Raw genomic sequence first — 26,643 nt, 5'->3', positions numbered from 1 at the left:
CACACACACCAGATACACACACACACACACACACACACCAGATACACACACACACACACACACACACACACACCAGATACACACACACACACACACACACACACACACACACACCAGATACACACACACACACACATCAGATACACACACACACACCAGATACACACACACACACACACACACACCAGATACACACACACACACACACACACACACACACACCAGATACACACACACACACACACACACACCAGATACACACACACACACACACACACACACACACCAGATACACACACACACACACACACACACCAGATACACACACACACACACACCAGATACACACACACACACACACCAGATACACACACACACCAGATACACACACACACACACATACACACACACACACCCCAGATACACACACACACACACACACACACACACACACACACACACCAGATACACACACACACCAGATACACACACACACACACACACACACACACCAGATACACACACCAGATATATATATACACACACACACATATACATACCAGATACACACACCAGACACACATGGATACACCGAGCGCATGCATACATAGCACACATGCATGTATACACTAAACACACACACACTGCTGTAAACTCACCCAGCGATGCGGTCCCCGGCACTGAAGTCCCCAGCGCTTTCACCGCTTCCAGCTCCACAGGGCACCGATGAATATTCAGTGAGTGTAATGAGCGGCGATAAGGAGCTGGAGACAGCATCTCTGGAGAGCGGTAAATATAGAAAATCTTTTTATTAAAAAGACCCATATTTTCTCCGGTATGTTTTACACTGATGTCACACGGATCACATCAGTGTGCGATCCGTGTGACATCCGTGCTGCCGGAGATGCCTGTGTGTGTGCATGCGGGGTCATGAAAGGTCACACGTTCCGTGTGCAAACACGTAAGTGTGAGGCACATCATAGAATAACATGGGTATGTGTGACATCCGTGTTAAAAACGGATGTCACACGTACCTAAAACATGGACGTCTGAAACCAGCCTTATTTTGGGTTCAGTGTGGATGGCGTGGTGGCTCAGTGGTTAGCACTACAGTCTTGCAGCACTGGTTTTTGGGTCAGATCCCACCTTGGACAACATCTGCAAGGTATTTGTATGTTCTCCCCGTGTTTGCGGGTGTTTTTCCTGGGTACTCCAGTTTCCTCCCACACTCCAAAAACATACAGATATACAGATAGGGAATTTAAATTGTGAGCCCCAATGGGGACAGTGTTGCCAATGTATGTAAAGCGCTATGGAATTATTATTGTCTGTAGTTGGGTGCTGGGGTGGAGGTCCGTAAACAAACTAGCTCTTACCTGGCGCCCCACAGCACATGTGCAAGGAGCAGAAATTAAAAGGATCAGAATCTTCAGTACAAGAAAGTATAACTTTTTTATAAGCCATTATACCGCCCCTCCCCCGCAACCTTCCTTCTAGTCTTTCCTTGGGGTGTTAGTTACCAGTGTAGAGTTCTGGGGGAGAGAAGCGGATGGTCCTTGTGTAGGGGCCAGGTGCTGCTGCTGGTTATTCTATAGCCCATCTGAGCTCCCCTTGGACTTAGCTGATCAGATTTGGTAAGCTGCAGCAGGACCATGCCACGCGGCTACCTGTTTTTAAGCGGGCGTCTCTCTGGCCGGGGTGTAGCAGATGGGACACTGTTTGTGTGGGTCCTGCAGACAGACAACAAGAACGTGTGGCCGTTTTGAGTGCTCGGCCAAGCTAGCTCCCAGCCAATTGACAGCCATGTTACCGTCACCCTATCAGCGCGACCGGTCTTTCAGCCAATCAGCGGTGGAGTCTCTGCATGCCGAACCACGCCCACCTAGCTCTTCCTCCCATTGGCGCGGCACTTAAGTGGTGGTTGGCACAGAGGCACCTCGGCATCTTCCTGCTCTTGGGATAGCAGGCTCACTGAGGGAATGGATTCCTGCAATGTGAATGTGATAGATTAGTAGGTTATTGGCTACTGACGGCTCATGTTAAGCACTCTTAACAGTTTTTTGTCACGGTTTAGTGGGCTTTGTTAGTTTTTCTTTTTGTTTTCTGTTTTTTTTTTTCTTGTCTCATAATGTTGGAGTCTAGAGATTGACCGGGCATGCCCATTATCATAACCCGGGATTCTTGCTTTCTATGCTTCTGTAACTTGTAATAGTAAGTTCTCCACCTGTCAGTTTGTGGCTTATTGTACCACCTGTAGCCCTCTTGCTTCTTGGCTAGCACTCGTCCATGGAACCCCTATGACATTGAAGGGGAATATGGCCCCTTGTGCCCTGGCTCGTGATTTCTGTCTGTATCTGAATTAAACAGTGTGTCCAGGACGCTGGTTATGATTGTGGAGCGATTGCTGTTGACTGCTTCCACCCTGTGCGCTCCAATCGCTGCTGTGAGTGAATCGGATCCTCCAGCCACCCCGCATCAATATGACCGGACCCAAACCCAGTCGGGATGACCTCGAGTTTCCTCCTCGTCACTTTCTCCTGCACAGAGGGGGAACCTAGGTTTGCTTTTCCCTGCTCAGTTGTTCTCTCTCCTCAGCACTCAGAATCCAGTTCCAGTTCGGAGTCCGTTTTGGATCCATATCAGGTGAGAAAACAGGAAGATGGTGGATAGTTTGGTGTCAACTGTTGATGCCTCTCTGGAAGTAATCGCTACACCACCCCCTTCCAGTACCAAAACAGGGTTTTTAGGAGGGGTTAGAGAGTAGCTGTCTTTTTCTAACCATGAGTAATTTTCAGATGTTTTACAAAGAGCGTGGAAGCATCCAGACAAATGCTTTCAGAAGCGTAGTCGCATGAAGGTTTTATATCACTTCCCAGCACAGCTAGTGACCTATTGGTCTTCTCCACTAGTGATAGACACCCCGGCCGGTATCGCGCTTAATTAGGTGACCATTCTTGCTGAGGTTGCGGCTCTTAATGGGCTCAAAGAAAGCCATATAGAATCTGTGGGGAAGTCCACTTTTGAGGTGGCAGGTTTTGCCTTTTGTCTAGCCTTTTCTGCATGGTCTCCAAGGGGAAGGACTGCATGTGCTAAGCATTTAAGACAAAGTTTTTTGGTGGGTGCCCAGAATTTGGAGTTTTCAGAAATTGCTGATCAGATTGCACAGCCAGATATCTCTGTTCATCATCCTTAGAGGCAGCAGAGTGCTCTAACTAGGTGGCAAGTAATTGCATGGCGATCCACTGGATTCTCTGGCTTAAAATGTGAAGGTGAGGGTATCCTCAGCTCACCTGTTCCTCGGGCTGCCAGTCCTTGCGGGTGCCTGGGATCCACCGGTAAGTCCCATCCGGTTTAGAAATGAATGCAAAAAGGAAGGAAAGGATCCGGCACAAATACCTCTGAATAAAATGTCGAAGCTTTATTGGCAGATATTAAAAAGGTTCCATCCGTGTAAACAAAAGGAGGGAGTTATCCCATGGAAACTTTACGCGTTTCGGACTTCCATATTAAAAGCAAAGAGTCCTTAATCATAAGTAATCCATGTATACCACTCAGCTACTAAAATAGACTAGCTCACTACATGGACACAGAAGAAAAAGCTGGTCACCACTAATTGCAATCAACTGGCAGTGGGTGTAAACCTTCACATATAATTGCAAGAGATGAACAAGCAAGACAATGCATGGTTAAAAATAAAATCAAAATGCATTTAACACCAAAAAAAATATATATACATATACATCAACAGTAATAAAAAGGGTCAGTGATCCAACCGCTCTAAATAACAGAATCATATGAACATATCAGCAAATATGTCAATGTATATATGAGTGGACAATCAGGTATAAAGACAGCTTATATTGAAACTCGTCATCAGGTGGGCAAAAATCCCAATGAGAATGCATGTGTACGTCACAAAAGAGAAAATTCCCAATTGTAAGCACAAGATCCCCAAAATATTCACAAATTACATAAAAATGCATATATGAAAAAATATTTATTATCTTATCTTTATTCACTAATGCCCTTATTCCTTTATTATTTTATTTACTTATTTCCTCATTTTTTTAAAATTACTAATTTATATTTATCCATATATATCTATGTCCATATATGTATACATAATTAAGTAATTGTCCCAAATGGGAGGAATATGTATATCAAGGTACAAATTAATCTCAAACCACATGCATTCCCATTTATATGACATGCCCCCTTAGAATACTTTAAATACTGTCAAAAATTCAGATGTAGCATATACCAATTCAATTCTATATTCAAGGCCAAACCCCAATTTATGTACTCTCACATAAAGGGAAAACCTTCCCCTGAAAGTAAGGAAAAACACCAATTATCATCCGCTAATAAGGAATTTCTAAGAAGCCAGAATCAGAAAATATATCGCAGATCCGAGCGGTAATTAAAACCGCCTGGGTATCTTGAATCTAGCTGCAAGATCCATTTAGCCTCAGCCAGCAAAAGAGCCTGAAACCAGTCCCCCCTGCGGGGGGGTCTAGGTACAGATTCCACACCTGTAATCCTCAATGACGAAAAGTCTGCTGAATGACATTCAATATAATGCCTAGTGAGACCAGATAATGAACGCTTTTTAACAAACGCTACATAATTTAAAGAATTACAATCCAGGGCTGCAGAGGGAATCCGAACATGCTCAGAGATCCTAGCTCTCAAAGCTCTTGAGGTGCAACCTACATAATTCTTAACGCATAGTGTGCATGTGGCTACATAAACCACATGTGTCGAGGCACAATTAATGAAGGATCTTATGTTAAGAGTTTTCACCATCGATCAAAAGAGATTTGCTATTACCCATAAAGCGACAAAGACCACAACGGTTAGATCCACATTTATATGAGCCAGTAACATTCAACCAAGTTTTATTGGCTCTTTTAGAGGAAAATAAACTGGGAGCCACTAGATTGCCTATAGTACCAGCTCTTCTGGCCACAATATTAACCCCTGAATGGAGAATCCTATCTAAAACAGCATCTTGCCGCAAAAGAGGAATAAAACGCTGAACAATCAGTTTTATTTGAAAAAAGTCGGTGCTAAAGGGGGTAGAAAAAGTAGCCCGGTTCTTAGTAGTAGGCATGACTATACGATCCTTCAATAAATCAGATCTACTTCTACCAGCCGCTATAGAGGTCGCTCTATTAAGAGTGCGGTTAGAATACCCTCTCACTGAGTCTGTTTAATATGTGCTGCCTCAGTATTATAGGATTCCTCTAGTGTACATGCACGCTTCGCTCTTAAAAATTCTCCCACTGGTAAATTAAGCAATGTGTGGGGCATATGACAACTGCCAGCGTGAAAAGAAGTGTTCCCACAAATAGGCTTTCTATAAAGGGAAGAATGTATAACCCCAGATGCCGCATCGCCAGACAGCAGGATGTCCAAAAAGGGGGCCGATTTCATGTGTAAATTCATTACAAATCTCAAATTGAGAGAATTACCATTAAAATAGATATTGAGGGCCTCCATGGCCTGCTGGAAGTTTTTGAAGGTTTACACCCACTGCCAGTTGATTGAATTAGTGGTGACCAGCTTTTTCTTCTGTGTCCATGTAGTGAGCTAGTCTATTTTAGTAGCTGAGTGGTATACATGGATTACTTATGATTAAGGACTCTTTGCTTTTAATATGGAAGTCCGAAACGCGTAAAGTTTCCATGGGATAACTCCCTCCTTTTGTTTACACGGATGGAACCTTTTTAATATCTGCCAATAAAGCTTCGACATTTTATTCAGAGGTATTTGTGCCGGATCCTTTCCTTCCTTTTTGCATTCATTAAAATGTGAAGGGCATACATAGCATCAAAAAAATCACTAACAGGACTACCATTCCAGGGTTCTCGCTGTTTTGGAAACGGGCTACCTGAAATCATTTTAGAAGCTACAGGCAATAGAAGCACCCTGCTTCCTTAGCCATCCCTTTTAGAGACATGGGGCGTTTCAGGTTCGCCTTCTTTCATTAGTTTCCAGCATCAGACAGGCCAGACCAAAGGGCTTTCAAGCCTAAAATGGCTATCCTTAAATAAACACGCACCAGATGCCCCTTTGAATCAGTATTTAGGCCCTCGAGATCTAGTGGCAGCAGGAAGACCAATGTCTGACCGGCGGCGTCCACTTGCCTATTTATCCTGGGTGGGTGGACGCCTCTTCCTTTGCCCCAAGCCATGCATTTTGAAATTCATCGAACTTTGGGTCAGGGAAGTCATCTCTTCAGGTTATGGAACAGAGTTCACCAACCTACCTTAAGATTGTTTCTTTTGTTCTTGCTCTCCTAGGTCTTTCAGCATGAGTCTATTTTGACCAGGTCATAGCTTCCCTGCTTCGGGCAGGGGTGATTGTAAGGGTATGTGCGCACGTTGCTTTTTACCTGCTTTTTACCTGCTTTTTTGCTGCTTTTTCTTCTGCGCTGTTTAATGCCAAAATGGATGTGTTCTTCTATTCAAGCAAAGTCTATGGGAATTTGGGTTTCTTGTTCACACTATGTTGTTCAAAATGCTGCCTTTTTGTGGCAGAACTTTGGTCAAAAACTCAGCTTTTCAAAGAAGCAACATGTCAATTGTTTTTGCCATTTGGGTTTTGCACTGCAAAGCTGAGTTTTTGACCAAAGTTCTGCCACAAAAAGGCAGCATTTTGAACAACATAGTGTGAACAAGAAACCCAAATTCCCATAGACTTTGCTTGAATAGAAGAACACATCCATTTTGGCATTAAACAGCGCAGAAGAAAAAGCAGCAAAAAAGCAGGTAAAAAGCAACGTACGCACATACCCTAAGCGTTCCTATTTCAGAGCATTTCAGGGGGTTTTATTCAAACTTATTTGTCATCACCAAAAAAAGGATGGCTTTATGCTGCTTATCTTAGATTTAAAGCATCAGAACAAATGGGTTTGGCTTTTTCTCTTCAAGATGGAGTCTCTTTGGTCATTGATCTCATCCATGGAAGTTGGGAAATTTTTCTTGTCAATAGATATTCAGGACTCTTATCTGCATGTGCCAATTTTTATGGCCAATCAGCGATTTCTCAGCTTTTCATTCGAGCAAGATCACTCAGTGCAGGGCTCTCCCATTCGGCCTTGCCACAGCACCAAAAGTATTCACGAAGATCTTGGCCCCGATGATGACGCTGCTACAGTCCATGGGGTTATTTGTTATTCCCCAATCTGGATGATATTCTTGTCAAGGCGCCATTCTTTGCTCAGAATTTATAGAGCCTGCAAATTGTTCTTCTGACCCTGGAGCAATTTGGTTGGATAGTCAACAGGGCAAAGTCTGCTTTGCTTCCAACACAGCGGCTACGGTGTCTGGTTATGGTGTTTTAACACCGTTCAGACATCAGTGTTTCTTAAAGAGAAAAGATTCTCTTCAGTCTCCAGTCAGAATCTTGAGACATTCGGGCAGGCATTCTTTGATTTTACATGAAGGTCGTAAGGAAAATGGTGACAGTGTTCGAGGTTGTTCAATGTGCTCAATGTCATTCAAGAACTCTATAGAACATGCTTCTTGCCTCTTGGGACAGGTCAACACAGTCCACGGATAGGCCTATTAATCTCGCCCTTAGCTGTTGCCAGTAACTCTGGTGGCGGTTAACCATCCCTCTTGTTAAATTGGGTTCACTGCTTTCATCCCATTTAATTGTAGGTGCTCCCCACAGTTGCCAGCCTTTTCTTCTGGGTCTACTGTCATTTGACGGTCCAGGGAGTTTGGAGCAGCCAGGAGAAACCTCTCCAAATCAGTGTGCTGGAGTTCAGAGCAATCCGTCTGGCTTTTTTACATTGGCAGCACTTAAGCTGGTGTCACACTAAGCGACAGCGACGTCGCTGTTACGTCACCATTTTCGGTGACGTAACAGCGACCTTGTAAGTCGCTGTTATGATCGCTGCTTAGCTGTCAAACACAGCAGAAGCAGCGATCATAACGTCGCTGTGCTACATGTGCAGGGAGCCGCGCTTAGCGCTGGCTCCTTGCTCTCCTAGGTACAGTACACATCGGGTTAATTAACCCGATGTGTGCTGCACCTACATGTCACAGTGCAGAGAGCAAGGAGCCGCGCGCACTGCTTAGCGCTGGCTCCTTGCTCTCCTTGCTACAGTATACATCGGGTTAATTACCCGATGCATACTGCAGCCACATGTCACAGTGCAGGAGCCGGCACTGGCAGCAAGAGCGGAGGCTGGTAACCAGCGTAAACATCGGGTAACCAGGGAACGGTCTTCCCTTGGTTACCCGATGTTTACGCTGGTTACAGCTTACCGCAGCTGCCAGTGCCGGCTCCTGATCGCTTCATTTCGTCGCTCTCTCGCTGTCACACACAGCGATGTGTGTGTCACAGCGGGAGAGTGACGACCAAAAAATGAAGCTGGACATTCAGCAACGACCGGCGACCTCACAGCAGGGGCCAGGTCGTTGCTGGATGTCACACACAGCGACAGCGACGGGAGGTCGCTGCAACGTCACAGAAAATGGTGACGTAGCAGCAACGTCGTTGTCGTCGTCGTTATGTGTGACACCAGCTTTAGTCTGTGGATTGCTGATCAGGATTCAATCTGACAATGCTACTGCTGCGGCCTATATCACACTCCAAGGAGGCACACGAAGCTCATATGCCTTGATGAGCATCGAAGGGAGTTTGGAATGTGCAGAAGATAAAGTTTCACTAATATCAGGAGTTCATATACCAAGGGTGGACAATTGGGAGGTGGACTTTTTAAGTCGCCAGCAGTTACCTGTGGAAGAGTGGGCTTTCCACCTGTGAGTGGAAACAGTGCATCCAGACTGAACCACAAGGTGCTGAAATTTGTGTGCAAGATGAAAGCACCCTCAAGCGATTGGAATTGTCACCCTGGTAAACTTGTGGTCCCAATTCTGTTGTACCTATCTCCACAGCTTTCTCTTCTATCCAGACTTCTAAAACAGGGCAGAGGGGGTTTCAGTCATTCTCATTGTTAAAGACTGGCCGGGGCTTTCCTTGTTATGTACCCCCCCCCCCCCCCCCCCCCCTTCCCCCACGAACTTTTGATGCAGGGTCAGTTTTCCATCGAAATTTACGAGCTCCCAATTTAACAGCATGGCTTTTGAAGCCACGATTTTGATAGCCGCAATTCTGTCTCAACCCATCATTCAGACTGACTAGGGCTTGGAAGTTATCTTCATAAAGAGTCTTATCGCAGATGGAGGGCTTATTTTTGTTGGTGAGTCTATCTGTACTTCCCCAATGTCCTTTTCTGTGACAGTGCTGTTCTCCTTTTTAACATCTGGATTGGAGGCAGGTCTGGTGCTCCATTTCCACAAGGGTCAGGTGTCAGCCCTAGCTATTTTGTTTGAGGGATTTTGTTTTAAAACCTCAGGTTGACTGTCCTCCAGAGGGTAGTGCATGTTAAGCCATCCTATCAAGCTCCCCTGGATCTTGTTTTATAATTTCTTCAGTCCCCACCTTTTGAGCCCATCAGAAAATCTCTACATTTTTTTTTCTTTTCTTTCTTATAAGGTAGCTTTCTTACAGCCATCCCTTCGATTAAGGCCATGTGTGCCCTAGAAAATGGAATTTTCTTAAGAAAATTCCGCACCCTCTTAAAGATTACTGCACCTGTGGTAAAAAAACGCAGCAAACTGCATCCGAAATCCGCATGCACTTTTACCTCGGTTTGCTGTGGATTTGCTGTGGTATGTCCCTGTGTTATTTTGATAGCACAGGGGGATACTCGCCTGTGAGTGTCAGGAGTAGCAGAGCTGGAAGCGTCGTGGGACCTCGTGTGGATTACGTCGGACCTGGAGGGCTGTTATTGGTGGGGTTAATAAAGTGGTGAAAGAGGGGGCTTTTTTCTTTTATTTCAAATAAAGGATTTTTGGGCTGTTTGTGTTTATTTACTTTCACTTACTGTTTAGTGATGAGGGGGTGTCTCATAGACTCCTACCATCACTAAACTAGGACTTATTGGCAGGTATGGGCTGCTGCCATTAACTCCTTATTACCCCGATTGCCACTGCATCAGGGCAACGGGAAGCGTCGGGTAAAGTCCGGGACTGTCACATCTAATGGATGCAACAATTCCGGGTGGCTGCTGGCTGATATTTTTACTCTGTGGGGCTCCCCAGCCTGCGAATACCTGCCCCCAGCTGTGAGGCTTATTCCTGGCTGATTATCAAAAAACAGTTGTTTTTTTTCTAATTACTTTATTTTACTGTACACTATAGACCTGCCCACCGGCGTCTGTGATTGGTTGCAGTCAGACAGCTGTCACTCAGTATGGGGGCGAGTCTGACTGCAACTAATCACAGCCACCGGTGAGCAGGGAAGGAGTGAATGTTATGTGATTAATGAGAGGCCGGCTCTGGAAGCTGAAAGAGCTGCCGCAGGAGCAGTGTGACAGCCAACTGGTGATCGGGGAGTATGAAGCGCTTGCTCCTACCCCTTTGCGCCAGATTGTGTTCCCCATAAACTTTTATATGGGGAGCAGCATCTAGCCAGATACCGGGGATCAATTTACACGAGTGGGGGGTGCGTCGGCATCGGCTTTGCAGCTCTGAAAGACCGTTATTTGGGCATCGATGCATACATTTTCTACATTTTAGGCTGCTTTCACACATCCGGTAGGTGCAGAGCCGGCCAGTCCGGCTCTAAAACCTATGCAACGGATGCGGCGAAAAAGCCGCATCCTTTTGCATAAGTTTTTTTAAATGCGGCCCGTCCGGTTTTTGCCGCTTGCGGCATGCTACTGAGCATGCGCAGTTGTAAAAACCGCATGCGTCAGCCGGATGCGGGTTTTGCCGCATCCGGCGTCCATAGGCATGCATTGAAAAATGCGGCGTGATGCGTTTTTTCTTTTTTGCCGCACAAAAAAACGTGCCAGGCAACGTTCCATCCGGTCGCCGCATTGGTTAAATCTGCCGCATGCGGCAAAAACCGGACGGCACGCAATCCCATGCGGCACTAATTAAAGTCTATGCAGGAAAAACGCAACCGGCAGCAAAAAAAAACGGTTGCGTTTTTCCTGCAAAGTGCCGGATTGTGCCGCACAGAAAAAAACGGAGGTGTGAAAGCAGCCTTAATAGGGTCCATACTTTTGCCTCGGCAGATGCAACTCTTGCTAGAAAGATATTACGGTTGGCAGACCAGACTTGCACTTGAGTGGTGGGGAAAGACTAGGTAGTAACAATATTTAATTCTTTCCCACCCTGGGGACGACTTTAGGACGTCTCATGGTTCTGTGTCCCGCAATGAGAGAAAAGAAAAAAGATTTTTGGTACTCACTGTAAAATCTGTTTTTCGTAGTCTTCATTAGGGGACACAACTCTTCCCCCTTGGTTGCCCAGTTGGGAATGCGGTTGTTTGTTTCTTTGTTTGCTTTTCCTTTCTATTCTCCTCTTACTGCTTTTCACAAAGCTGAGGTGGCCAGACTCCGACCAACGAGTTCTAGTCTGCTGGGAAGGAGCCAGTTTTATTTAGATGCAATAATAATGTCATCCTCCAGGTGGCAGCAGACTATAGCATGGTTCTGTGTTTCCACAATGAAGACTGTGCGAAACAGTTTTTTTTTTCGGTGTGTACCAAAAAATGTTTTACTCTCCCTTCCCACATTCAGTGCTGAATTCCTGTGATTGCCCGGTATTTGTCTATAGCTCTGACGTCAAATCGACAGCGCTGCTGACAATCAGTGAGTTGTCACTCATGCGATCTGCGTTTGTACAGCTGCTGAGCTCGGAATGGCAGCTGCGCTGTCGACATTACATCTGCGCTGTAGACAACAACACACCAAAACTGCATCGTAAACTCTGTATTGGACCTGGGGAGGGTAAAGTAAAGCATATTTTTTTTTTCCCCACTTTCCATAAAACAGCCTCTTTTAACTCCATATAGGAAGGAAGTTAAGCACACATGACATATATGTAACTGCACCATGATGAACGTCTGCTGTAAGTTATGTATTTTATGTATTTAATGTTTATTCTTTTCAGACTGGCCATTTAGCGATGGAGACTTTGTTATCTTTAACCTCCAAGCGTGCAGGAGACTGGTTTAAAGAAGAGCTTAGACTTTTAGGCGGACTGGACCATATTGTAGATAAAGGTATGCTTCATAGAATAACATGACTGGTAGAAAGGCAAAGTTACAGAAAATAGAATTATATTTCTTACATTGTCAAGAGAGATAAGTAATGTATACTCCGTGCTTTTCTAATCACATACGTTTTCCACATCCTTGGTTTGGTTGTATTTTTAAAATTTTCCATCCTAAAGTTAAAATTCACAACTTATTGTGAACTAAGGTTAGTGCTAATAGGAAAGACCTCACAGGAACTGGACAAATGCTGAAAGCCCTCTAGAGGGTCAATAGAAATGAATCTTCTAAGTCACTTCTCTAACTTACATCAAGAGCCATGACGAAAGTAGGTCATGGTTGTACATTTTTTTCCATAATGCTGTTTGCATGTTAGAAATTTGTGAAACTAAACCAAGGGATGGTCTTTTGTTAACTGATACTATAGGTAAAGGTGTTTTCTCATCTGTGTAATTGGGGAACACAGACCATAGATTATAGCTGCAGCCTGTAGGAGATGGCGCAGTGATACGTTTTTATTTTATTTTTCTTCGGCGCTCTATTGGGAGACCCAGACGATTGGGTGTATAGCACTGCCTCCGGAGGCCACACAAAGCAACTACACTAAAAAGTGTAAGGCCCCTCCCCTTCTGGCTATACACCCCCAGTGGGATCACTGGCTCACCAGTTTTCTGCTTTGTGCGAAGGAGGTCAGACATCCACGCATAGCTCCACTGTTTGTAGTCAGCAGTAGCTGCTGGCTCTATCGGATGGAAGAAAAGAGGGCCCATATAGGGCCCCCAGCATGCTCCCTTCTCACCCGCGGTGGTGCTTGTAAGGTTGAGGTACCTATTGCTGGTACAGAGGCTGGAGCCCACATGCTGTTTTCCTTCCACACCCCCTGGAGGGCTCTGTGGAAGTGGGATCTTGCCGGCCCCCAAGCCCTGGGGCCGGGCTCCATCCACAGACCCATAGAACCTGCTGGATTGGGAGCGGGAGTGCCGTTCAGGGACAAGGCCCTGCAACTTTCAGGTACTCTGTGTCCCCGGCAGGCACGGACACTCTCAGGGCTTGCTGAGCGTTGTAGTGCGCCGGGGACAGTGGCGCTGTACGCTGGGGGTTAGGTCACTGCAGCTTTGCTGAGTGACGTTGTGTGTTGGGAACTACTGCGCCGACCGCTCCTGGAGCGGCGGCGCAGCTGCGACTTGTGGTGCGCCGGGGGCTTTGCGCCGACCGCGCTTTTACGGCGGCGGCGCTTCTAACTTTAGCCCCCGGCTTCTGCGGCCTAGCGCCGCTTCGTTCCCGCCCCCACCCTGTCAATCAGGGTAGGGGAGAGACGCTGCTCAATGGCAGCGCCGAGGGCTGGAGCTTTATTTACATGCTCCAGCCCTCTCACTAGGCACAAGGGGAAGCAGACTTCCCGCTCTTCGTCGGTGTACGCCCAGGGCCCGCCCCCCCTCTCCACAAGGACGCCGGCAGCCATTACACATGCGATCTGGCTAGGGAAAGGCAGCAGGCTCTGGGAGACCCAGACTAGAGGGATTTCTGGCGACCACACACCGCTCCTAAGCGGGCGGTAAGCTGCACAGTAGTGCTGGCCCCACTAGTGCCTCAGTGATATATTAGTGTACTTTTTTCTTGGTACCATATATAGATATAGTTGCACTGTAAGGTCGCTTCTTGGCTGGACACCCTGTACTGCTCTGAGGAGGCAGCAACATGTCATCCGCAAAACGCAAGGCTGCCAAGGCACGGGCTGTGTACACTGTTTGTACTGCATGTGGGGCTGATCTACCGGCAGGCTCCAATGATTCACATTGTGTGCAATGTTCAGTCCCAGTGGCACTTCGTCAGCCAGAGCCTAATGTGGTGGTAGCCCAGGCAGAGACGCCTGTGAACCCTGCCCCGGTGACGGGGACAGACTTTGCAGTGTTTGCTGATAAAATGTCTGAGGCTATGACAAAAATCCTGGAGACCTTGCAGGCCAGGCCAGTTCCTCAGACCATGGACACTGCTGTGGCTATGCTCTCTAGTCCCCCTCAGTTGGAACTAATCCGTACTTCAAGGGGGTCTCAAGCATCACAAGCTGAAGTCTCTGACTCAGATGACAGTCCCAGGCAGCCTAAGCGAGCTCGCTGGGAAAGACCCTCGACGTCATCACACTGCTCAGGGTCTCAGCGAGAAGAATCTCTCTGTGATGAGACTGAGGACGGTGATCAGGATTCTAATCCTGAGGCCCCTCTCAATCTGGATGCCCCTGATGGTGACGCCATGGTTAATGACCTTATATCGGCGATTAATAGACTGTTGGATATTTCTCCCCCAGCCCCCTCTGCAGAGGAGGCAGCTGCATAGCAGGAGAAGTTCCATTTCCTGTATCCCAAGCGTAAATTAAGTGCTTTTTTGGACCACTCTGACTTCAGAGAATCAATCCAGAAGCACGACGCTCATCCAGACAAGCGTTTCTCTAAGCGTTCTAAGGATACCCGTTATCCTTTTCCCGCTGAAGTGGCCAAACGCTGGACCCAGTGCCCAAAGGTGGATCCCCCAATTTCCAAGCTTGCGGCTAGATCCATAGTCGCAGTAGAGGATGGCGCTTCACTTAAAGATGCCAACGACAGACAGATGGACCTTTGGTTGAAATCTGTCTATGAAGCTATCGGCGCGTCGTTTGCTCCAGCTTTCGCGGCCGTGTGGGCACTACAAGCTATTTCAGCTGGTTTAGCACAGGTGGATGCTATCATGCATCCAGCAGTGCCACAGGTGGCGTCCCTAACTTCGCAAATGTCTGCGTTTGCGACCTATGCTATCAATGCTGTCCTAGAATCTACGAGCCGTACCTCGATGGCGGCCGCCAATTCTGTGGTTTTGCGCAGAGCCTTATGGTTAAAGGACTGGAAAGCAGATGCTGGTTCCAAAAAATGCTTAACCAGCTTGCCATTATCTAGAGACAGACTGTTTGGTGAGCCATTGGCTGAAATCATAAAACAGTCCAAGGGTAAGGACTCTTCCTTGCCACAGCCCAGAGCAAGTAAACCTCAACAGAAAAAGTGGCAGTCGAGGTTTCGGTCCTTTCGAGGCTCGGGCAAGCCCCAATTCTCCTCGTCCAAAGGGACTCAGAAAGGACAAGGGAGCTCAGATTCCTGGCGGGCTCACTCACGCCCCAGGAAAGCAAATGGAGGAACCGCTTCCAAGGCGGCTACCTCATGACTTTCGGCCTCCTCCCTCCGCATCCTCGGTCGGTGGCAGGCTCTCCCGCTTTTGCGACATTTGGCTGTCACAGGTCAAAGACCGGTGGGTAACAGACATTTTGTCTCGCGGGTACAGAATCGAGTTCAGTTCTCGGCCTCCACTTCGGTTCTTCAGAACCTCCCCACACCCCAACCGAGCAGATGCCCTGCTGCAGGCGGTGGACTCTCTAAGAGCAGAAGGAGTCGTGATCCCTGTCCCCCCTCTGGAACGGGGGCGAGGATTTTACTCCAATCTCTTTGTGGTTCCAAAAAAGGACGGCTCCTTCCGTCCTGTTCTGGACCTAAAACTGCTCAACAAGCATGTGAACGCCAGGCGGTTCCGGATGGAATCCCTCCGCTCAGTCATTGCCTCAATGTCCCAAGGAGATTTCCTAGCATCAATAGACATCAAAGATGCTTATCTCCACGTGCCGATTGCTACAGAGCACCAACGTTTTCTACGTTTCGTGATAGGAGACGACCATCTTCAGTTCGTAGCTCTGCCATTTGGTCTGGCGACAGCCCCACGGGTGTTCACCAAGGTCATGGCGGCAGTGGTAGCAGTCTTGCACTCTCACGGACACTCTGTGATCCCTTACTTGGACGATCTACTGGTCAAGGCACCCTCTCAGGAGGCATGCCAACTCAGCCTGAATTTTGCACTGGAGACTCTCCAGGCGTTCGGGTGGATCATCAACTTCCCAAAGTCAAATCTGTCACCGACCCAATCACTAACGTATCTTGGCATGGAGTTTCATACTCTCTCAGCGATAGTGAAGCTTCCGCTGAGCAAGCAGCGGTCACTACAGACAGGGGTGCAGGCTCTCCTTCAAGGTCAGTCGCACTCCTTAAGACGCCTCATGCACTTCCTCGGGAAGATGGTGGCGGCAATAGAGGCGGTTCCGTTTGCGCAGTTTCATCTGCGTCCACTTCAATGGGACGGGAAGTCGACATCCCTGGACAGGAAGGTCTCCCTTTCCCAGACGGCCAAGGACTCTCTGCAGTGGTGGCTCCTTTCCACCTCATTATCACAGGGAAGATCCTTCCTACCACCGTCCTGGGCGGTGGTCACGACAGACGCGAGTCTGTCAGGGTGGGGAGCAGTGTTTCTCCACCACAGGGCTCAGGGTACGTGGACTCAGCAGGAGTCCAGCCTTCAGATCAATGTTCTGGAAATCAGAGCAGTGTTTCTTGCCCTACTAGCCTTCCAGCAGTGGCTGGAAGGGAAGCAGATCCGAATTCAATCGGACAACTCCACAGCGGTGGCATACATCAATCACCAGGGAGGGACTCGCAGTCGGCAAGCCTTCCAGGAAGTCCGGCGCATTATGATGTGGGTGGAAGCCACGGCCTCCACCATATCCGCAGTTCACATCCCCGGCGTAGAAAACTGGGAAGCAGACTTCCTCAGTCGCCAGGGCATGGACGCAGGGGAATGGTCCCTTCACCCGGACGTGTTTCAGGAAATCTGTCACCGATGGGGAAGGCCGGACGTCGACCTAATGGCGTCCCGGCACAACAACAAGGTCCCAACATTCATGGCACGGTCTCGCGATCAAAGAGCTCTAGCAGCAGACGCCCTAGTGCAAGATTGGTCGCAGTTCCGGCTCCCTTATGTGTTTCCACCTCTGGCACTCTTGCCCAGAGTGCTATGCAAGATCAGATCCGACTGCAGCCGCGTCATACTCGTCGCTCCAGACTGGCCGAGGAGGGCGTGGTATCCGGATCTGTGGCATCTCACGGTCGGCCAACCGTGGGCACTACCAGACCGACCAGACTTACTGTCCCAAGGGCCGTTTTTCCATCGGAATTCTGCGGCCCTCAACCTGACTGCGTGGCCATTGAGTCCTGGATCCTAGCGTCTTCAGGCTTATCCCAAGGGGTCGTTGCCACCATGAGACAGGCTAGGAAGCCCACGTCTGCTAAGATCTACCACAGAACGTGGAGGATATTCTTATCCTGGTGCTCTGCTCAGAGAGTGTCTCCCTGGCCATTTGCATTACCTACCCTTCTTTCTTTCCTCCAATCTGGGTTAGAAAAAGGTTTGTCGCTCGGCTCCCTTAAAGGGCAAGTCTCGGCGCTGTCCGTCTTTTTTCAGAAGCGTCTAGCACGACTTTCTAAGGTGCGCACGTTCCTACAGGGGGTTTGCCATATAGTTCCCCCGTACAAGCGGCCGTTAGATCCATGGGATCTGAACAGGGTACTAGTTGCCCTCCAGAAGCCGCCCTTCGAGCCTCTGAAGGAGGTTTCACTTTCTAGACTATCACAGAAAGTGGCTTTTCTGGTAGCGATCACATCTCTTCGGAGAGTGTCTGAGCTAGCAGCGTTGTCTTCCAAGGCTCCCTTCCTGGTCTTCCACCAGGACAAGGTAGTGCTGCGCCCCATTCAGGAGTTTCTCCCGAAGGTGGTATCCTCTTTTCATCTTAATCAGGATATCTTTTTGCCTTCGTTTTGTCCTCATGCAGTTCATCGGTATGAGAAGGATTTACATTTGTTAGATCTGGTGAGAGCACTCAGAATCTACATTTCCCACACAGCGCCCCTGCGCCGTTCGGATGCACTCTTTGTCCTTGTCGCTGGTAAGCGCAAAGGGTCGCAGGCTTCTAAGGCCACCCTGGCTCGATGGATCAAAGAACCAATTCTTGAAGCCTACCGTTCTGCGGGGCTTCAGGTTCCATCAGGGCTAAAGGCCCATTCTACCAGAGCCGTGGGTGCGTCCTGGGCATTGCGACACCAGGCTACGGCTCAACAGGTGTGCCAGGCAGCTACCTGGTCGAGTCTGCACACTTTCACCAAACATTATCAGGTGCATACCTATGCTTCGGCGGACGCCAGCCTAGGTAGAAGAGTCCTGCAGGCGGCAGTTGCCTCCCCGTAGGGGAGGGCTGTCTTGCAGCTCTAACATGAGGTATTTCTTTACCCACCCAGGGACAGCTTTTGGACGTCCCAATCGTCTGGGTCTCCCAATAGAGCGCCGAAGAAGAAGGGAATTTTGTTACTTACCGTAAATTCCTTTTCTTCTAGCTCCTATTGGGAGACCCAGCACCCGCCCTGTTGTCCTTCGGGATTTTTGGTTTGTTTGCGGGTACACATGTTGTTCATGTTGAACGGTTTGCAGTTCTCTGATGTTACTCGGAGTGAATTTGTTTAAACCAGTTATTGGCTTTCCTCCTTCTTGCTTTTGCACTAAAACTGGTGAGCCAGTGATCCCACTGGGGGTGTATAGCCAGAAGGGGAGGGGCCTTACACTTTTTAGTGTAGTTGCTTTGTGTGGCCTCCGGAGGCAGTGCTATACACCCAATCGTCTGGGTCTCCCAATAAGAGCTAGAAGAAAAGGAATTTACGGTAAGTAACAAAATTCCCTTCTTTTCGCCCTTTTAATGAGCTCACAGTTACCCCTATTGAGTGAGAGTAGTGTGGCAGAGCCTCATTTTTTGACTGACCTACCTTTAGAAATGAAAAAGTGATTGAGCTATGAGGTTCTCCTGTGTCCTAACTCTTATTCCACTGCAGAAGGTACTCTGCTCGCTCCAGATACGAGGGGTTGCTGATAAGTCTTTGGCTTTGCTCAGAAAGAAACAAGATAGGAGGATGAAACTTTACACTTATTCCACATGCTCTCCACTCACTAATGTCAACACACTTCTTACATCGATATTCTAAGTTCTGTAAACCTAGCAAAAAGAGGATTTCGGTTGTGCCTCAAACCAGGCATCCGTAGCAGCCATGGCATCAGAAATGGTGTGAAATTTGGTACCCTTGAAGTCTTTCTTTAGTTTTTGAAGCAGATGATAGTTGAAGGGAGCTCAATCTGGTGAATTAGGTGGGTGCTCAACCAGCTGGAAGCCCACCTGTGCCAGTTTTGCTGTGGTCGCTTGTGTGAGCCGAGACGTTGTCTTGCAGGAACAAGATTCCTTTGGACAGCTTGCCACGTCTTTTGGCCTTCAGAGCTGCCTTCAATTTCTCCAAAAGTTGAATGTAATACCTTGCATTGATGGTGGAACCCTTTTTAAGGTAGTCCACTAACAGCATGCCCTCCTTATCCCAGAACATAGACGCCATTACCTTAGTGGCTGATTTTTTTCACCCTGAACTTCTTTAAACGAGGAAAACCACTGTGCCTCCACTCTTTTGACTGCTCCTTTTTTCAGGGTCATACAAAAAAAATCCAGGTCTCCTCCCATAGTGACCAGTCGATCCAGGAAGTTCTTATCAGTCTGGAAACGATGACCAGCAAAAAACCCTTTTAGGCTATGTCTAAGCAGAGTCTATTAGATGCCAGTGTAGGGTTTTCCAAAGTGAAGACTTTTCAGGAAGCCGCTGATATTTCACCTGAAGTGTTTACTGTTTCTGTGGAGGCACCTTTTCTCTGAAATTTAAAGTTAAGTTGTTGAGCGGATTCTAAGTGGAAACCACCCAAGGAATTAAAATTTTACTTCTTTGAGGGGCTGCTGATAAATCTGGCTTTCTGATCTTTTTTTTTGTTTCTATGGTAACAAATGTTACATTACATGAAAGCCTTATGTGTCTATGTTTTCAAAGTTTTCTATTTGCTTATGGCAACAGTGTTCTACGCACACGGGAATACAAAATTGTGGATTCTAATGCGAAATTCACAGCAACTGAGAGCAGAGGAGTGATAAAATTCTTGTTTCTGCAACAAAAGTGCGTAAAGGATATTCATGGTGATGTCTCAGACACTGGGGGATCAATGCCCTTCATATTCCACAGTTAAGAACTGGGTTGCGGAATTTAAAACGAGCCACTTCAGCACCAATAATGAGGAACATCCTGGACGACCGAGAGTGGTGGTTGTTCTGAAGATCGTCGATGCTGTGCACAACCTCATACTGGAGAATTGACGAATTTCAGCTAAAGCAATTGCAGACATCATGGGGATTTCCTGTCAATGTGTGTTGTGTCATTATCCATGAACATTTGGAAATGGGGCAGCTATCTGCAAAGTGGGTCCCCAAATGTTTGACAACAGATCAGAGAAGCATGCAAGTGAAAACTTCCCAGTCAGTTTATCAGCGTTTCCGGACTGATAAGAACTTCCTGTATCGACTGGTCACTATGGATGAGACCTGGATTTATTTGTATGCCCCTGAAAACAAGGAGCAGTCAAAAGAGGGGAGGCACAGTTCTTCTTGTCCAAAGAAGTTCAAGATGCAAAAATCGGCCACTAAGGTGATGGCGTCTGTGTTCTGGGATAAGGAGGACATGCTGCTAGTGGACTACCTTCAAAAGGATTCCACCATCAATGCAAGGTATTACACTGAACTTTTGTATCAATTGAAGGCAGCTCTGAAAGCCAAAAGGTGTGGCAAGCTGTCCAAAGGATTCTTGTTCCTGCAAAACAATGTCTCCACTCACACTGCACAAGCGACCACAGCTTCCAGCTGGTTGACCACCCTCTTTATTCACCAGATCTAGCTCCCTCTGACTATCATCTGTTTCCAAACCTGAAGAAACACCTCAAGCGTAACAAATTTCACACCATTTCTGATGCCATGGCTGCTACGGGTGCCTGGTTTGAGGCACAATCGAAATCCTTCTTTTTGCTACGCTTACAGAACTTGGAATACCAATGTAAGAAGTGTGTTGACATCAGTGGAGAGTATGTGGAATAAATGTAAAGATTCATCATCCTATCTAGTTTCTTTCTGGGTAAAGCCAAAGACTTAGCAGCAGCCCCTCGTAGTAAACGCTTTCTGTTTTTTTGAAGCCCAAAGTGGTAAAAGATTATATATGTGCATACCACTGTCACTTTCTTTGTCGCTCCATTGGGAGACACAGACACTTGGGTGTATAGCTTCTGCCTCCGGAGGCCACACAAAGTATTACACTTAAAAGTGTAAAGCCCCTCCCCTTCTGCCTATACACCCCCCGTGCATCACGGGCTCCTCAGTTTTTATGCTTTGTGCGAAGGAGGCTGACATCCACGCATAGCTCCACATCTTAGTCAGCAGCAGCTGCTGACTATGTCGGATGGAAGAAAAGAGGGCCATAACAGGGCCCCCAGCATGCTCCCTTCTCACCCCACTCTGGTCGGCGGTGTGGTTAAGGTTGAGGTACCCATTGCGGGTACATAGGCAGGAGCCACATGCTGTTTTCCTTCCCCATCCCTTAATGGGCTCTGGGTGAAGTGGGATCCTAATCGGTCTCCAGGCACTGGGACCGTGCTCCCTCCGCAGCCCCTGGGGAATCTGCTGGACAGGAGCCGGGTATCGTCAGGGACAAGGCCCTGCTACTGTGAGGTACTCTGTGTCCCCGTGGGGACCGCGCATGGAGCGCTTGTGCCATATACACTGCAGCACTGCTGGGTGTGTTAGTGCGCCGGGGACTACCGCGCCGGCCGCGCTTATATGCCGGCCGCGCTTATAACTTTAGTCCCCGGCTTTTGCGGCCTAGTATCGCATATTCCCGCCCCCAGGCCTGCCAGTCAGGGGAAGGGCGGGACGCTGCACAGGACGTCAGCGCTGAGGGCTGGAGCATACTTTGTATCCTCCTCCCCCCTCATTCAGCACAGTGGGGCTCCAGATTCCCGCACTTTCTAGGGCACGCCCACGGCCCCCTCCTCCTCACAGAACGCCGGCAGCCGTTCCTGTCAGCACTTCTGACGCTGGAGAGGAGAGACAACAGGCTCTGGGAGGCCCAGGCAGGGAATCTGGTGATCACACAACCGCTTTGAGCGGTCGGTAAGCAGCACCTGAGGTGCTGGCCCCACTGAGTGCCGAAGTGTACATATATATATATATGCTTATATGCTATACATTTACACTGTAGGTCGCACTGTTGATTTTTGGCTATATACCCTCCTGGATTGTACTCAGAGGAGACAACAGCATGTCGTCCGCAAAAAGCAAGGGTGCCAAAGCACAGGCTTACTTTGCAACCTGTACCTCATGTGCGGCTATACTACCGGCAGGTTCCACTGACCCTCATTGTGTGCAATGCTCGGCCCCTGTAGCACTTACTCAGCGGAGCCTCTGCTACAGGTGGCCCAGGTGGATCCACCTGCTACCACTGTCCAGGTGACAGGGACGGAGTTTGCAGTATTTGCTGACAAACTGTCTGAGAGTATGGATAAATGGTCTGCTAGGATACTAGAAGCCTTACAGTCCAGACCGGTGACTCAGGCCCCGGGCACTGTTCAATCATTGACCCCAGGCCCCCCTCAATTGGAGCAGCAAAGTGCTCCTGGGGTGACCCATAGGTCCCAGGGTGAGGTCTCCGACACGGACCGCAGTCCCAGGCCGCCTAAGCGGGCTCGCTGGGAAATTCCCTCGACTTCATCACACTGTTCGGGGTCTCAGCAGGGGGACTCTCTGGAAGATGAAGCGGAGGTAGCAGATCAGGATTCTGATCCTGAGACCGCTCTCAACCTGGATACACCTGATGGTGACGCCATAGTGAATGACCTTATAGCGACCATCAATCAGGTGTTGGATATTTCTCCCCCAGCTCCTCCAATTGAGGAGTCAGCTTCTCAGCAGGAGAAATTCCGTTTCAGGTCTCCCAAGCGTACATTGAGTATGTTTCTGGATCACTCTGACTTCAGAGAGGCAGTCCAGAAACACCGAGCTTGTCCAGATAAGCGTTTTTCCAAGCGCCTTAAGGATACACGTTATCCCTTCCCCCCCTGACGTTGTCAAGGGCTGGGCTCAGTGTCCTAAGGTGGATCCTCCTGTCTCCAGACTGGCGGCTAGATCCATAGTTGCAGTGGAAGATGGGGCTTCACTCAAAGATGCCACTGACAGACAGATGGAGCTATGGTTGAAATCCATCTATGAAGCTATCGGCGCGTCTTTTGCTCCAGCATTCGCAGCCGTATGGGCACTCCAAGCTATCTCAGCTTGTCATGCGCAGATTAATGCAGTCACACGTACATCTGCTCCGCAAGTGGTGTCCTTAACCTCTCAGGCGTCGGCGTTTGCGTCCTACGCCATTAATGCTGTCCTGGACTCTACGAGCCGTACGGCGGTAGCATCCGCCAATTCGGTGGTAGTCCGCAGGGCCATGTGGCTACGTGAATGGAAGGCAGACTCCGCTTCCAAAAAGTTCTTAACCGGTTTGCCATTTTCTGGCGACCGCCTGTTTGGTGAGCGATTGGATGAAATCATTAAACAATCCAAGGGAAAGGACTCATCCTTACCCCAGTCCAAACCAAACAGACCTCAACCACGGAAGGTACAATCGAGGTTTCGGTCCTTTCGGCCCGCGGGCAGGTCTCAGTTCTCCTCGTCCAAAAGGCCTCAAAAGGATCAGAGGAACTCCGATTCATGGCGGTCTAAGTCACGTCCTAAAAAGACCGCCGGAGGAACCGCTCCCAAAGCGGCCTCCTCATGACTTTCGGCCTCCTCACACCGCATCCTCGGTCGGTGGCAGGCTTTCCCGCTTTTGCGACGCCTGGCTGCCACAGGTAAAAGACCGATGGGTGAGAGACATTCTATCCCACGGTTACAGGATAGAGTTCAGCTCTCGTCCTCCGACTCGATTTTTCAGAACATCTCCGCCCCCCGAGAGAGCCGATTCTCTTCTTCAGGCGGTGTGCACTCTGAAGGCGGAAGGAGTGGTGATCCCTGTTCCTCTTCAGCAACAGGGTCACGGTTTTTACTCCAACTTGTTTGTGGTGCCGAAAAAGGACGGATCCTTCCGTCCTGTTCTGGACCTAAAACTGCTCAACAAACACGTAAAAACCAGGCGGTTCCGGATGGAATCGCTCCGCTCCGTCATCGCCTCAATGTCCCAAGGAGACTTCCTGGCATCAATCGACATCAAAGATGCTTATCTCCACGTACCGATTGCACCAGAGCATCAGCGCTTCCTGCGCTTCGCCATAGGGGACGAACACCTTCAGTTCGTGGCACTGCCTTTCGGCCTGGCGACAGCCCCACGGGTCTTCACCAAGGTCATGGCAGCAGTGGTAGCAGTCCTACACTCTCAGGGACACTCGGTGATCCCTTACTTAGACGATCTGCTTGTCAAGGCACCCTCTCAAGTGGCATGCCAACACAGCCTGAACATTGCTCTGGAGACTCTCCAGAGTTTCGGGTGGATCATCAATTTTCCAAAGTCAAATCTGACACCGGCCCAATCACTGACATATCTTGGCATGGAGTTTCATACTCTCTCAGCGATAGTGAAGCTTCCGCTGGACAAACAGCGTTCACTACAGACAGGGGTGCAATCTCTCCTTCAAGGCCAGTCACACCCCCTGAGGCGCCTCATGCACTTCCTAGGGAAGATGGTAGCAGCAATGGAGGCAGTTCCTTTTGCGCAGTTTCATCTGCGTCCACTTCAATGGGACATTCTCCGCAAATGGGACAGGAAGTCGACGTCCCTCGACAGGAACGTCTCCCTTTCACGGGCAGCCAAGGCTTCCCTTCAGTGGTGGCTTCTCCCCACTTCTCTGTCGAAGGGGAAATCCTTCCTTCCCCCATCATGGGCTGTGGTCACGACGGACGCGAGCCTGTCAGGGTGGGGAGCGGTTTTTCTCCACCACAGGGCTCAGGGTACCTGGACTCAGCCAGAGTCCTCCCTTCAGATCAATGTTCTGGAGATAAGGGCAGTGTATCTTGCCCTAAAGGCGTTCCAGCCGTGGCTGGAAGGCAAGCAGATCCGAATTCAGTCGGACAACTCCACAGCGGTGGCATACATCAACCACCAAGGAGGAACACGCAGTCGGCAAGCCTTCCAGGAAGTCCGGCGGATTCTGATGTGGGTGGAAGCCACGGCCTCCACCATATCCGCAGTTCACATCCCGGGCGTAGAAAACTGGGAAGCAGACTTTCTCAGTCGCCAGGGCATGGACGCAGGGGAATGGTCCCTTCACCCGGACGTGTTTCAGGAGATCTGTTGCCGCTGGGGGATGCCGGACGTCGACCTAATGGCGTCACGGCACAACAACAAGGTCCCGACATTCATGGCATGGTCTCAAGATCACAGAGCTCTGGCGGCAGACGCCTTAGTTCAGGATTGGTCGCAGTTTCAACTCCCTTATGTGTTTCCTCCTCTGGCACTGTTGCCCAGAGTGTTACGCAAGATCAGGTCCGACTGCCGCCGCGCCATCCTCGTCGCTCCAGACTGGCCAAGGAGGTCGTGGTACCCAGATATGTGGCATCTCACGGTGGGTCAACCGTGGGCACTACCAGACCGACCAGACTTGCTGTCTCAAGGGCCGTTTTTCCATCTGAATTCTGCGGCCCTCAACCTGACTGTGTGGCCATTGAGTCCTGGATCCTAGCGTCTTCAGGGTTATCTCAAGAGGTCATTGCCACTATGAGACAGGCTAGGAAACCAACGTCCGCCAAGATCTACCACAGGACGTGGAGGATATTCCTATCTTGGTGCTCTGATCAGGGTTTTTCTCCCTGGCCATTTGCCTTGCCCACTTTTCTTTCCTTCCTTCAATCCGGATTGGAAAAAGGGTTGTCGCTCGGCTCTCTTAAGGGACAAGTCTCAGCGCTCTCTGTGTTTTTTCAGAAGCGCCTGGCCAGACTTCCACAGGTACGCACGTTCCTGCAGGGGGTTTGTCACATAGTACCTCCTTACAAGTGGCCGTTAGAACCCTGGGATCTGAACAGGGTGCTGATGGCTCTTCAGAAACCACCTTTCGAGCCAATGAGGGATATTTCTCTCTCACGCCTTTCGCAGAAAGTGGTCTTCCTAGTAGCAGTCACATCACTTCGGAGAGTGTCTGAGCTAGCGGCGCTGTCATGCAAAGCCCCTTTCCTGGTGTTTCACCAGGACAAGGTGGTTCTGCGTCCGGTTCCGGAATTTTTCCCTAAGGTGGTATCCCCCTTTCATCTCAATCAGGATATCTCCTTACCCTCTTTTTGTCCTCATCCAGTTCACCAGTGTGAAAAGGATTTGCACTTGATTAGATCTGGTGAGAGCACTCAGACTCTACATTTCTCGTACGGCGCCCCTGCGCCGCTCGGATGCACTCTTTGTCCTTGTCGCTGGCCAGCGTAAAGGGTCACAAGCTTCCAAATCAACCCTGGCTCGGTGGATCAAGGAACCAATTCTCGAAGCTTACCGTTCTTCTGGGCTTCCGGTTCCCTCAGGGCTGAAAGCCCATTCTACCAGAGCCGTGGGTGCGTCCTGGGCATTGCGGCACCAGGCTACGGCTCAGCAGGTGTGTCAGGCGGCTACCTGGTCGAGCCTGCACACTTTCACGAAACACTATCAGGTGCATACCTATGCTTCGGCGGATGCCAGCCTAGGTAGGCGAGTCCTTCTGGCGGCGGTTGCCCACCTGTAGGAAAGGGCCGTTTTACGGCTCTATTACAAGGTATTATTTACCCACCCAGGGACTGCTTTTGGACGTCCCAAGTGTCTGGGT

General features: G+C 49.0%; 1 protein-coding gene across 4 annotated transcripts in view; it reads left to right on the top strand.

Moving 5' to 3' along the window:
- The window catches only part of WAPL (WAPL cohesin release factor), a 199,202-nt gene that overhangs the window by 117,827 nt on the left and 54,732 nt on the right, over positions 1 to 26,643 (top strand). For all 4 annotated transcript variants that reach the window (XM_075348989.1, XM_075348988.1, XM_075348987.1 and 1 more), the window contains one exon: positions 11,982 to 12,093. In XM_075348989.1, coding sequence (XP_075205104.1) covers positions 11,982 to 12,093 — 112 coding nt within the window. The remainder of the gene's footprint in view (positions 1 to 11,981; positions 12,094 to 26,643) is intronic.

This window comes from Anomaloglossus baeobatrachus, chromosome 5 (assembly GCF_048569485.1).
Source record: "Anomaloglossus baeobatrachus isolate aAnoBae1 chromosome 5, aAnoBae1.hap1, whole genome shotgun sequence".
In the NCBI taxonomy this organism is placed as follows: Eukaryota; Metazoa; Chordata; class Amphibia; order Anura; family Aromobatidae; genus Anomaloglossus; species Anomaloglossus baeobatrachus.
This window is presented reverse-complemented; position numbering and strand designations above follow the sequence as displayed.